Genomic DNA, 13,489 nt, shown 5'->3' on the forward strand with positions numbered 1-13,489 from the left:
CCATCGGGGAGGGGGAGGAGGGGGAGAGGCGACTTTCGGAGATCAGGCGGAGGGAGGAGAGCAGGGGGGTGAGGGGAGGGAGGGAGGGAGGGAGGCAGAAGCGGACCCAGAGCCCCGCCCTCCGGCATCGCGGTCCGGCATCGTGGCCGCCTTCCCTGTCCGCTGCTCCCCCCCCCCCCCCCGCTCGGCTGTTGGATGAGTCCAACCGCCCCTTGCGGAGGCCGGCCGCCTCGCTTCCTCCACCCCTTGGCCCAAGCAGATGTCGCTCCCTCCCGACACGACCAGCCAGCCCTTCTCTCATTCCCTTCACCTATTGGCCCAAGCGCATGCCGCTCACCCGGCAGAACCAATCAGCTCGCGCGAGCTGCCCCAAGGGCCGTGAGGTGCGAGGCCCCCTCAGCGCGGGAGGGGCACAGCGCCTGCCTGAGGCGAGGCTCCTCCCCCTCGCCCCGCCTCCCCCGCTCCTCACAGGCGCTGCGGACCTCTCGCCGCCGGTTACCTTTCGGATCTCCGCGCCTGTTTATTTTTTATTTTTTTTTCCTAAATAAAACAGAACATCTAACAGAAAAGACAGAGCTGCGGCACTCAGTGCCTGTGGGTGCTGTGGCCCAGTCCCTCCAGTTCCGTAGTCCCAAGCACTTTCCCCTCGGTACACAAACTTTCCCCCCTGCGAAGCTGCCGGCGCCTGTGTGCCGAGGCCCAGCCCCAGCAGGAACGCTTCTCCTCTGCTCCGGCATCTCCCCGAGCCGCCGCCTCCAACGGCACGCATCTCCCGCAGCCTTTTCCTTGTGCTGCTGCGGGGACTCCTTCACGCCTGCTCTTCCGTTTAAGCAGCCCCTTTGCACCATTCCGCACTTCAATCTCCTGTAACGCCAGCGCTGTTCGCTGTTTTCTGTGTCTATGTTGCCTGCAAAAGGAATGCAGACAGCGATTTCCAGGGTGGGAGGCTCGCAGAGGTGAGGGCACGCAGACCCAGGGGCTGCTCCCCCCGTGCTCAGTGCCTTGTTTCTCCACTAGGTGGAAGCCAAGACCACGTCTCACCTGCAGCCTCCTTTTCTCAGCTTTTCTGACAGAAATGCGCTCTGAGTGCATATAAGCAATAGAGAAGCTTGTAGAGAGCAGTCCGTCAGTCCTTCCTTCCTTAAATCTTGTAACCATACTGTTTTTATCAAAACTAGGGCACTGCTGGTCAAATGGAAGGCAGTCAAATATAAGAATGCAGCGAACGTTTCGGGTTTGTCTTCTGTGGAAGTAAGTCCGTTATTTCCCTCACCTTGACAAATCATCTCACATTCTGCCATTACCTTTTATAAGCCGACACAAACAGCAATTATTATCGACTCTGATAACACTGAAGTCAGATGGATGCCACTTAAGACAAAAGGTTTTTTCTCCATTCATGGCTTTTAATGTAAATGTAAGATGAGGAGATCCATCTCTCTATGAATATATTTTATGTCAAGCTTGCCTGCGATTATTTGATTTTGGATCTGAAATAAGCTCTGCAGTATTTCTGCATCAAATGCAAGGTTTCTCCGTGTATGCCATACAGGGAAGGGCAGAATTCATAACCATTTTCTTCGCCACTTCTTTGGACAATTCCAACATGTAGTTACTTGCTGGGTTGTGCTGTAAAAAACAATTCTGCCTAGTCTAACAACTCCTAGCTCACAGGGCCTGGAACATAGCTGTATTCTTCTTAGAAAAAGACATCTAATTTGACTGGAACATGATGAAACAATTATTTATTGGGTAGAAAAGCAAGAATTGAAATTCAATTTCTGCTGAATCCATTTTCTTTTACCATCAAGTTGCTGAACTGAAAAATTCATTATTTTCCCTGATGTGCTCTCTTATACCTTCACAGCTCAAAATCATCACTCTGCTGTGGAAGTTTTTATTTCTTTTTCTTACTACAGAAGTTACACTAAATCCTGCTTCTGCTGTAACTAAAACACTGCACCGCACATTTATTGGCCAAATAACCCTTGTCTTCACTGTTCTAAGTCTGTGTAGTGATTCTTGGCTACTGGGCTCAAGGATCATCAGGCTGTCAAAAATGGTCTTATATAGCTTGACCTACTTTAAGAGCATTAGAAGACACATTCTTTATATACGCGTAAGGTTGGCTGATATTAGTAATGCAGCACATACAAGCTCTCTGACCACACCTGGTGATGACATTTCTCTTTATTTTGCAGTTTCAGGAGTTTAGGTACAATAATCAGAGTCCTTGCACTGCACAAATCGCATTTTCAGTACTAGATCATACACACCCAAAATGTCACAGTAGAGATTTCTGAAAGCAAACAAACAAATACAAACAAACTCTGTTGCAAAGGGATCAAGGCTTGAGCACAATGAGCTCAAACTACATCAATGTAGTTATATTTTTCTCCAGAATACCGTGCTTTTTTTCTTAGAACTATTATGCTTTGAGACATGACAGAACAAAATTACAAAAGCATTCACTAGTGCAATGATCCAGCAAATCACAGTGCAGTGGGCAGATACTGGACTCCAGTTTCTAACAGAAATTCTCCTTGGTCAGAGGAGTCCATAGACCTAATAAAAACTTTTCATAATTTTCACCCTTAAGACAGCAAATCTTTCTATATCCACCTAATTTACACTCAAAAATGCAATACGCAGCCACTGTTTGGAGCTAGGATGGGCAAATGACTGTGATCATGAACAAAGGCATACACTCTACACAATTTCACAGGTTTGCAAAAGCAGTTCCTCCATATATTTCAGAGAAATGCAAGCTCTGGATGTGGGTAGTACACATATACAGAGTTCTACACACACACATAGAAGATTATAATTTTAGAGATGTTGGAAGTATGTGAATATTTTAGGTGTTGAATATTAAAAAGTGTGTGTCCCTTCAGAGAATCATGGAACAAAATATCTGTAGCATAACTGAGATCTTTAACATTTTTCTTTTGTAGTTTAAGTTTTATTAATCACATCTTTCCCTCCCTACACACACACACTTTTTTTTTTTTAATTGTACCTTGTGGTTGAATCTGAAACCTGAAAACCTATGCTCACACATGCACCCATCTAGCACAAATTGAAAACAGAAATCAACAAAATGCAAAAAAAAAAATCTAATAATATTGGCAACAAGATTTTTTCTCCTGATATTTTTCTGAGATAGTGCTGTTCTAAGTCTTACTTGTCAGAATGTGCCTCCAACCAAGCATGCAGCAGCCACATCCTCCTTCCTTCATCCTGCAAAATATCTGCCATCGAGCAGCCGCTCAGAGTAGACAGGTAACAGGGAAAAAGCTGCAGGAGAGTCAGCTCTTGGGGCTCAAATGCTTGTGCACAGCAAGGTGCTAACCAGTGACACCAGCAGCGCCTCGCAAGCGGTTACCTGAGACTGAGGAGAAGGCTGCAGGACAGAGCAGCCCCCAGAAGGGCTCTCGGTCCTTCACCCAACACCAGCCAAGAGCACAGGGCAGGGAAGATATGGCTGCAAGGACTTTTCCTTCCCTGCTTGTCAGCTTCAATTCCTCCATATCATATTCCTCCATTTAGAGGCTTGGCACAAACTGTGACAACCCTCACGCTCTTGGCACTCTGAAGGACCTTGAACTGTCAGATGGAAATACACGGATTTCTGCTCCATCATACAGAAAACTGAGGTCCATGTCTAGAGGAGACCAACCATGACTCCAAAAATATCTGGGGATAGCTTGTTGTTGTTTTCAATAATGTAAACAATAAAAATATAAAAATAAAAACAGTGATTTCTTGCCTTATAAGAGAAGATGGTTTTGTCCCCATTTTCTTTTAGGCCTTTTCCCTCCTTTTAGGTTTCCTGCTGTTCTTGACAAAACTCTTTCTGCTATAGTAGACTTTATCATTAAAAATGCAACATTCTCTGTGGAAATAACATTTGCAACATTATACAATTCTTTTTCTTCAGCGTAACTCACACATTAACACTAGGTGCACTTACGATATTTATTCTTTTTTTTTTTTTTAAATTATCGGATGAGGAAATACATAATATTAAACACTCCAGCACATTAAACAAACATACCAGTTTCCTACAACAGAGACTTCTGTCTTTGGATTACATGATAATGCACCATCACAAATGAAAAGAGAAAATTTAGTCAGGAAAGGAGAAGGACATTTCTCAGCAAGAAAGGTCACTAACACGAGCAGTTCTGCTGCGAAGGGGGTGGGTTGTCTGTGAGCCGCACATTCCTTCCAGAAGTGCCCCTGGAAGAGTCTGATTCTATACTCTCCGACATCTTTTCACAGATTATATCCACGAGACGCTCAAACACCTGCCTTACATTGATGTTTTCTTTGGCACTAGCTTCAAAATAGTCAAAACCTGTGAGGAAAAAATGCAAAAAAAAATCAAGACACTGATGTTAGGGAGATGATTTTTAGAATACTAACCATTTTCTTTGGAATTCACCTTAGGAAAACAAGACATTAGACAATTCTTCGGCTCCGTTGACTCTCACAGTCTCAGAATACTGAGCAGAAATACTTCTAAAAATCATCAAGCATCTATAAAGGTCAAAGGTGTAAATAGATCCTTACCAGAGCCCTGGTAAACACTTCTGCAGACAACATGGATCTGAATAAAGCCAGGACAAGGGAGTCAAATTCTCCCATTCCCATCAGAGAAGTGGGCTGTAGCTGCATGAGGACCTGCAACTAAATGGTGCTTTGGTCCTGTTTTGTCCTCTTCTTTGTCGGTTTAAGTGCAAAGCTCTTCAGTGTACTCAGTGCCCGTACAGCACACATCCTGACACCCGTTCTGACAAGGGCTGTTCAGCACTGCTGGATTAAAATTAATGTTGTGCGTCTCCAGTAGCGTAATATCAGCAGCCAGCAGACAGCTCCTAACCACAGCAATGAGCACAGACTCCCAAATGCTGACTCCTTCTGATTAAAAGAACTACAACAAGGCTGGAGTCATACCGAGGTAGGGATGGCACAGAGGCAGCCATTCCTGCTGACACCCAGCGCTATGCAAAACCAGCATCCTGGCCTCAGCCAGGAGCAGCACGCTGAACTTCAAAGCATTACCTGTTTCAGGCCACACGCTTTGTCTTTCTAACCACAAGGGTCTCAAAGACCAACCATAACTTACAATGGCTATTGCTTCTGTTTACCAGGCTATTATACTGCCAACAGCAAGAGCACAAGTACCACACAGTTTATTTTGGTGTAAGAGACATTTATATTTTGGGGGCATTCTCCATTGCATCAGTTTCCTTGATTCTATCACAAATGAAGGGAAAGAAAAGTCGTCTTAGCTGATTACCACTGCTGGTAAACTGAGTCATCTTGCGTGAGATCCACTCCCTTCTACCACTTTTTAAAAATCATGGGGTAACAGGTGAAGTGATAGTGGAAATGTTTGCCTCGTTACTAATAAGCAGGGAGAGCTCTCAAGTAACAGACAAGGGTTCTGCCTGCCCCACTTGCCATCTCTGAGGATGATTAAGGATGTACGGAAAAGGCAAAAGAAATGAGACAACAGAACGATGATATTTATCAGTCCAACACTGTTTTAGCTGTTGCTGTGGCTGAAGCTGTTTTGATTTAATTCACATTCAGGCCAATAAATTTCTTAATCTGATTGGAAAATGATTTCAGCGGCGTTAATGCCACTACACAAGTTTAGAGAAAAACGCTAAAGGATAACCTTTATGTGAGTCATTATGATGAAAGCTAACAGTTTAAGCAATCAATAGTCAATTAAAGAGATTCCTCCTACCCGATACACAAAGTAGTTTCAGATAATGTTGAACACAGTTATCACATCTAATATACAGAAATGCTGCCTGTTAAAACCAGGTATATTTTCCTGTCCTTTTTTCTTTCAGCTGAGCTAATAAAAGCTGCTCTTTTCAGATAAACTTCATCTTCCTCATACCCTTACATATTAGCATTAGAGATACAGCCACCCTACAAGAAGGTATTGTTCAACACTAAACAAGTAAAATACTGAGCTAGAATATATTAATCATCTTTGAGCTACAATATATTAATCACCTTAATTGTAATGTCACTATTAAAGTGTTACTGATGGAAGGATTTTTTTTATTGTACTAATCAAAAGGAACACAGTATAAAGAAGTGGAGAAGAAAAAATAAATAGAAGAGCTATGGCACGTACCTAGCTGATCAGCCAGATGCTTCCCCTTCTCCAAAGGAACAATCCTTTCATCCTCCATGTCGCATTTGTTTCCAACAAGAATCACTTGTGCATTGTCCCAGGAGTAAGTCTTGATTTGTGTGGCCCTACAGCAGGACAAGAAAGATTGTTTCCTTCCATCAGCCGTGCCAAAAGACAATCATATTTCAAGTATGAAAATAAATACCATTAAATAAAATATCCGTATTCAAAGACTGTAAATGAGAAGACAAATGACTAAGCTTACACACAAAGCAAGGATTCATCCAATGTAATCTACAGCACCATTCTCTTTTATTATTCCTTAACTTTGTGTGACAATAAAGTTCCTTATGAATTTGTAAGTGCTTTGCAGATCTTGAGATTCAGACAAAAAATTAATGGAATAATTTTTGAAGTCCAGGGGGAGGAAAAAAAGCATTCTTCTAAAGCTCATTCTACTTCAGCTGCAATCTGTCAGAAGAACTACAACCAATCACACCCTTTGAGGATACTGGCTCTGTAGAGAAAGCCACAAAATAGATACACACTTTATACTAGTTCTACAACTCCTTGCAAAACATGAAAACAATTCATAACAAGAAAAAATATCTGATTTTCTGCAGAGTTTTGGTAACACCTTAAGAAATTGTATTTTGAGAGTCAAACGTAGATGAAAGCATCAAGTCCTCTTTGCTTGAACAGGAAACTATCATGGAGACAGAAAGGTGCATAGAAACATGGCAACAAATGCTAAAGAGAAACAGAAATTTATCAAATTGGGAAGATGCAGGCTCACGGTAAGGCTTTGTGAGCTAATATTTGAACCCAGCTGGATTAAGTGACACCTAAGGCAGGAAATAGCAGCTGCAGTGACAGACGGCACGTATCTGACAAATGCCAACATCAATGACAAAGGGATCAAGTACATGGGAGTTGAAGCAGGAGCACTGAGATGAACTTACAGCCTCTGAAGCTCTCTGGGGCTCAGTGTGCTGAAAAAGGAGCGGAGCTGGCTGCAGACCTCAGGGGTCTGACCTTACACTTAGCCTCTTTATAGTTTTTCTTTGACGAATAGAGGAGTTATATACACACACGGTGCCACAGAGCCAGCAGTGAAACAGTATTAACACAGTAGGATGTTTTCATCCGTTTTTCAGGCTGGCCCAACCTATTTTATCTTCACCAAGTCAGCTCTATCTTTTAAGTCTCCCTCCTTCCCAAAGGTAATTAGGCTGTTCTGCCAGAAGAGATAAACACCTTCTTCTTCCACCCCTTCTCCAAACACTGCTCCAGGCTCTACTCACCTTCCCATTCCCTGTCCCTGCTCAGCACCCCTCTCTGTACAGGGCCATTGTGGTTTCGGGCAAATCTACCATTTCCCAGGCAGCCAGGAAACCCCTCGGACTTTAACTTCTGTTTAGTTTGCTTGAACTCCCCAAACAATAAAGGCACTTGATTCCTTCGCTTTTCAATTAGCGGCAGCCTCCAGCTCTGATCTACTAATGATAACTTTTAATTAGTTTTGAGTCGCTTACTTGCCTTTGCCATGGAAGCAGACGGTCACATTGCTCCACAGATATCTGTGGAAAAGGGGTCACATCACCGTACAACTTGCCTTTAAGCAGCAGCCTATTCCGTTTGCACTAGAAAACACAAACCTAGACCAAGCACACCGCACAAGCCCAGGCTCAAACTGTACCTTGCAAAAATAAACAAGGACTTCGTGAAACTTAAATTCTTCTTACTGTCCGTCCCCATGTAGATAAGTCCTGTGAGAGCTATGTGATGAGCTTATATGGTATTCTGGGGTTTCTCAAGGCTCATCACAGAAGGAAATGACTTCAGAAATCAGCCAAAAGCCCAGGAAGATGAAATCTTCCCACTCTCACTCTGTAAACAATAGAGAGAATGTAAGTCTCTCTATGTTCAATTTAAAGCACCTACAGCCAGGCTCTTCTGACTCCCATTCCTCTCTCCGGTTTGGATTCAGCCTTTCAGGTGGGTCACATGAAGACATGCTGCCAAACCTTAGATATCTAAATGGAATTACTTGGAACGTGAAAAAGAGGAGAAAAACATGAAGAATTTCCCACTGAATCTCATTCTTCTTGTTTTGTACAAGTTAGTGAAAATCCTCTCTCATAATGCTGCTGTTTACAGTTATTGTGAATAATAATAATTAAAAAAGCTTTACTTTCAAAGAAGAATGTCTAAAAAATCCTGATCCTTATCCAAAAAGTGAACAAATTTCTAGGAGCTGTAGGAAAATAAAACAACAAAAGAAAAGGCTTGTGCAATTGAGATGCTTCAACAAATATCATGGCAGTCCTGTATATACACTGGAACAAATATGTGACAATAATAATGCTATGCCTTATTTGTGCTGAATTCCCCAAATTAATGATAAAGCATGTTTTTTACAATTCATGCTTAGAAGAAAAATAGCCTCAGGTTCACAGTTACATGGATATATCAAAAACCCAATTTGGAGATCAGCCTTAAGGATAAATAAAGCTAGTGGCTTGTGAACCCACCTGTTGCTTAAATCTAAGTTAAATTTAACCAATTTTTCCCTTCCCTCCTATGATATTGTCTAGATTATCCAAAGCCGTTCCCACAATGTTTTCTATTTACTTCACAGTAGCAAATTCTGAATATATTCTACTTTCTGTATGGTTTCAAATGATGTATAATACACTGATTTATCTACACAAAACTATCAAGGCAACATCAAATAATAACTGTCTAACAATTCTAGAAACTGAGCTGTAAGCCATAAAAGCTCATTTTAACCCTTTCACTCACCCTACAGGGAAGACATCTGATTCATGAGAATGAACTGAAGACTTCGTGTTCGTGTAGTACATCAAGAGCTTATTAAACACCTAACATACAAGTATGATCCTCCTTATTTAAGGCATAGAGTACCTTTATTTTGTTCAGATGAAGTATTTCTGGAGTGACACAAAGCAAACCAGAATCCTCTTTAGGATGTCCACTCATAAGATGGGTGTAGTAAAAAGACCACCCAAGGAAGAAATCCTACGGCAGACTATTTCATTTGTGGACAGGGCAGGAGGCTGTTAAAACAGTCACTGCCAAGGAGCCAGAGACAGGAGGTAAAGCGCACCATACGTACATGGGGTAAGTTTTAGAGGGGATGTTAGAGCTTTATGAAAAAGCTTGGAGAAAAATCAGGCTAGCAAACTACTACTATGGGAATTTCCCAGCTAGAGGGAGAATATGAGCTCTAAGACACTGGAGAGGACTACAAGGGAAACCAGCTCTCTGGTTGAGAGCTGACTTTGAACAAGCCTACCTCCCCCTAACTTCAGTGTAATGATGGATTTTGAGATCTCTGCACACCCCTGGGAGCTAAACAAGTTTGCCATGGGCGAGAGCTTACTTGGAGCGCTAGGTCTCTGGTTCAGCTGTTTGTTCATGCTTTTGGCTTGTTTTCTGCAGGGAACTCTGCAAGAAGAGATGGTACAAGAGAAAGCAGTGAGATGGGCTGAGACTCATGTTGACAGCCTGCTTACACAGCAGCTTAAAAAACCTGACCCACTGAACGGCAGTAGGCAGGGCACCAGCAAGAAGGAACAAGCTTTAGACTGGAGAATGTCCTACTGTAAAACACATAAATGACTACTGTGTACAACTTGAGGCATTACGAGGTTCTGTGAACGAGTAAAGTTTTAGGACCCAGGAATTATGTTCAGGTGGGAAATTCTTACCTGCCAATGAGAACGGACTAGGATGTGGACAGCAGCTAACCGTTAGTGGAAGAGGCATCATTTCTATTTATTTGCTCCTCATTTTCTTGAGCTACCCTCCTAAGCTTGACTGCATTTGCTTAATGAACCCAGTTCAACGATCACATGCCAGATGACTTACTCACATGCAGAAGTTTCAAAAATGTTAATTAATTTCCTTTTTATTTATTTGTAATAAATGTGTATTACAGTAAAATATCATAAAACTGTGCCTACATGCTAACTTGCCCCTAGATAGTTTGAAAATGCACTTGGTTAAATCAGTGTAAGACTACAGAAAGAAAACCCAAGAGAAGTTCACAGAAGTCCTATTAAAATATCTGTTCTGTCTATCAGAGAATATGCACTTCTTTTAAAATTCCATTTCTACTTTCTACCCAATTTCCATGTAAATACAATTTTAATATATTAATTCCAACTTCTTTTTACGTATCTGTCACACAGTCCATTAAACGTGCATGAATGTGGGCACCTCAGTTAAAATTATCCTTTTCTATATATTTTGTATTGAAAATATTTGAACATAAAGATTCTTGAAATCGAAGCCCTTCCTACTTATAAAAGCTTAAATCCTTCTTCGTCATTTCCAAATGTATTCATCAATTTCACAGAAACAAATGTTTTGAATTAGATGAAAGCACATCACCTAATTTGAAAATAGTTATCAGTTGTTAATTTGTAGTTTATTTTTTAAATTTACAGAAAGACATTTTCATTTTTTAAGGACATTCAGCAGGCTTCATTCTGTAGCTCACTACGCAGGTCCCATCAGTAGCTTATTCATTTTTTTTGTGCCAGAGGAACACTAAAATTCCATCCTCACATGCTATTTTAGAAATAACTCAGAAGATTAACAGGTTCCTCTTACTGGATTTAATTCACGTTAACTGAATACCGCTGATTTATTCTCAGTATCTAGAAATGTCAGTCAATTTGCCACATCATATTGCATCTATCACAAAATGTTCAGCTTAACTGAATTCTTTATTTACTGTAGCTAAACACCAAAAAATGCATCACTAACCAGCCAGAATATCAGGACATTTAAAAGCGAGAAAATATGTGTAGGATTAATTGCTGTAATCTTTTTTCGGGAAATTTTCAGGATGTAAAAATACCTGGGATGAATTTGGCTATTCGCTTTTGCCACGATTATTGCTAATGTAATTCCAGGTTGATGCTCCATCCCTGTTACAGAGGCCCACCCTCCTGCTGGGACAGCAGGAAGGCAACACATCCAGGTGGGATACAGGAGACAAGGCAGGGGCATGCTACTGATTTCACGGCCGCCGCAGCTTCCCAATTGCTGCTCCATCCTCTCACCAAAGAGAAGCACAGCAGGACTGCTAGGGCTGTTTTCATCATTAGGCGCACTGCTACCTCCTCACACCTGACCTGACGAGGGACTAGGCTCCAGGAGCTTGTTCCACTCCCGTAGTAGATACCTGCATTTTCCAGGGAGCGTACAGTTCCCGACTGAAGACTAGATCCAGTGCAATAGTTTTTGTTTTGAAACAATAACAATATCACCCAGTGGAAAAAAAAAATCCTGCATATTTGCTATCAATGTGCCAGGGACTGATACAGCAGCACCAGCAAAAGACAAAAGCTTTGGATTGCATTACTCATCCCTTCAGAAGTTTTGAAAACAGCTTTGCAGAGTGGGAAAAAGAAGTCTCGTGGCTGCATGGCCACTAGAGGACTCTGCTGGCACAGCTATGCTGGCTTGCTGCAGGTATTATTTCCACTCCTGTGTACAAGCTTCAAAGAAAGGAAATGGGCTACATGGGCTACTACATTTTTATCTGCCCCCACCACCACTTGGCCTCAAAATCTTAAAGCTAAGAGTTGGAAAGATTCCTGACAAGCCAAGTGAAATTCAGCAGCGATGGTCCACCTCTGTGCTTTGGTTGACAAGTTCCTCTTAGCAAAGACACTCTGGGGTTGGAAGAGAGTCAAGTACGCAAAGCTGACCTTGGTACATTCTTCGATGGAACAGATGTTAGACCATTTCAGTACAAAACTTCACCTGTGCAAACTTTAAAATAGTAGCTCAAAGATTGAGATTTGGTATTTTATTTTTATTTTTTTTGCCCAAAAGACGATTTAACTGAAATATTGTATAAAAAGACTGACATTTGTATGAGCTCTGCCCATCTCAAAGATCTGATGGAACAACATCTTAACCCTCAATACCTAGACATGCTTCAGAAACATGGAAAAGCGCGTAGAAGAAAAACAATTTGAAAGTTACAGTGACACAAGATAAAAATGGCTTAGACTTGGATTTGATAAACAAAATTCCAAAGCAAAATTCCCTATAAGTTGGCTGATTTTTAGACATGAGTAAAAGCCAATGACCCTGTACTGTCTGTCTCTTGCCTCTTCATTGTGCAGTTATTTCCAAGGATGTGCAAAGTCAGCTGCTTTTAAGAGTACTACTTACAAATTATATAAAATTCAGGGAAAAAAAAACACCTGAAAGGAACTTTTCTGCGACACAGAAAGCGTATTAATAACCTGCATTTGTATAACTCCTCGAGGAAACCTACATAATCAAGACAGACACCTCCTTCCAAAAAATCTCCAAGAACAACCCCATTCCCAAGTCCTTCAAGTTACTTGATTTGATAGCAATGAAACCCTGTGTGTTTGCAGCCTGGTGACTGGTTAGCTGGTGACAGCCAACCACAAAACAGAGCAACTGAAGTTTCCTCACTCTCCTCTCTTCAAGAGTGCTTCTTTCAGAATCTTTCTTCTCCCCAGTCAAAAATATTTTCACTGAACATGTGTGAAGCTATATTTAAAACCTGGAAATTTGGTTTCTAGATTTGGTTAAACTAGTAAAACTCATTAGTGGGGAACCAACTTGCAGACAGACAGGTAGATGGGCTGTGTGGTCATATGTACCTCATTTCATCATGAAATCAAGCTGAATATATTTAGAGCTTAGTGAAGGATACTGCCCTAGCTCACGTGCCTGCACTCTTACGGAAAAAATCCACATGCAGATACCTGCATAGAAAGCTCCATCTGAGTTTGGTGAAATGTGTGTTATGTGGAGGAACCTGGTTTTGGCAAAACTTTGGGTTTATGTTTCTAGCAAGGAAAAAATCTATTCCTCTCTCATTAGCTGCTGGAAGACAAGTCAGGGAAGGTGCTGAAGTCCACCTTCTGCAACATGGTGTCGTGATACTGGAGATAAGGTGAAAGTGGAGACGGCATCTTTAGATGTGATGATCAAGAGCAGCTGCTTGAGTGGACAGTGAGAACAAGTAGTGGGCAACCTCGGAAGAAGGCCAAATTATTAGAAACAAACTATGTTGTTTTGGCTTTTGAGTTACAACCTAGTTTAAGAGATGCAGAAAAGGAGCGTGACAAAAAGCCAGACTGAGCTGGGTGCTAACAACCAGTGCCAGCTAAGGAAATTTTAAGTCACCCACTTGCTACCATCACGTTCTCCAGGGAGGTCACTGAGATCACTGCAAATCAATCTGTCAGACTTAGGAGATTCCATTACCCTCTGCACTGCCTTTCTTTGCATGCTGGCCAT

At 41.8% G+C, this 13,489-nt stretch overlaps 1 protein-coding gene across 6 annotated transcripts in view; it reads right to left on the reverse strand.

The window, feature by feature from the left end:
- Nucleotides 1-2,175: 2,175 nt before the first annotated feature.
- RAB3B (RAB3B, member RAS oncogene family) overlaps nucleotides 2,176-13,489 on the reverse strand; it is a 56,903-nt gene continuing 45,589 nt past the window's right edge. For all 6 annotated transcript variants that reach the window (XM_083847033.1, XM_083847035.1, XM_083847037.1 and 3 more), the window contains 2 exons: nucleotides 6,164-6,288; nucleotides 2,176-4,360 (listed from right to left, as the gene is read on the reverse strand). In XM_083847033.1, the coding sequence (XP_083703159.1) occupies nucleotides 4,173-4,360; nucleotides 6,164-6,288 (313 nt within the window). In that variant the 3' untranslated portion in view covers nucleotides 2,176-4,172. The remainder of the gene's footprint in view (nucleotides 4,361-6,163; nucleotides 6,289-13,489) is intronic.

This window comes from Anser anser (assembly GCF_964211835.1).
Source record: "Anser anser genome assembly, chromosome: 8".
Lineage (NCBI taxonomy): Eukaryota > Metazoa > Chordata > Aves > Anseriformes > Anatidae > Anser > Anser anser.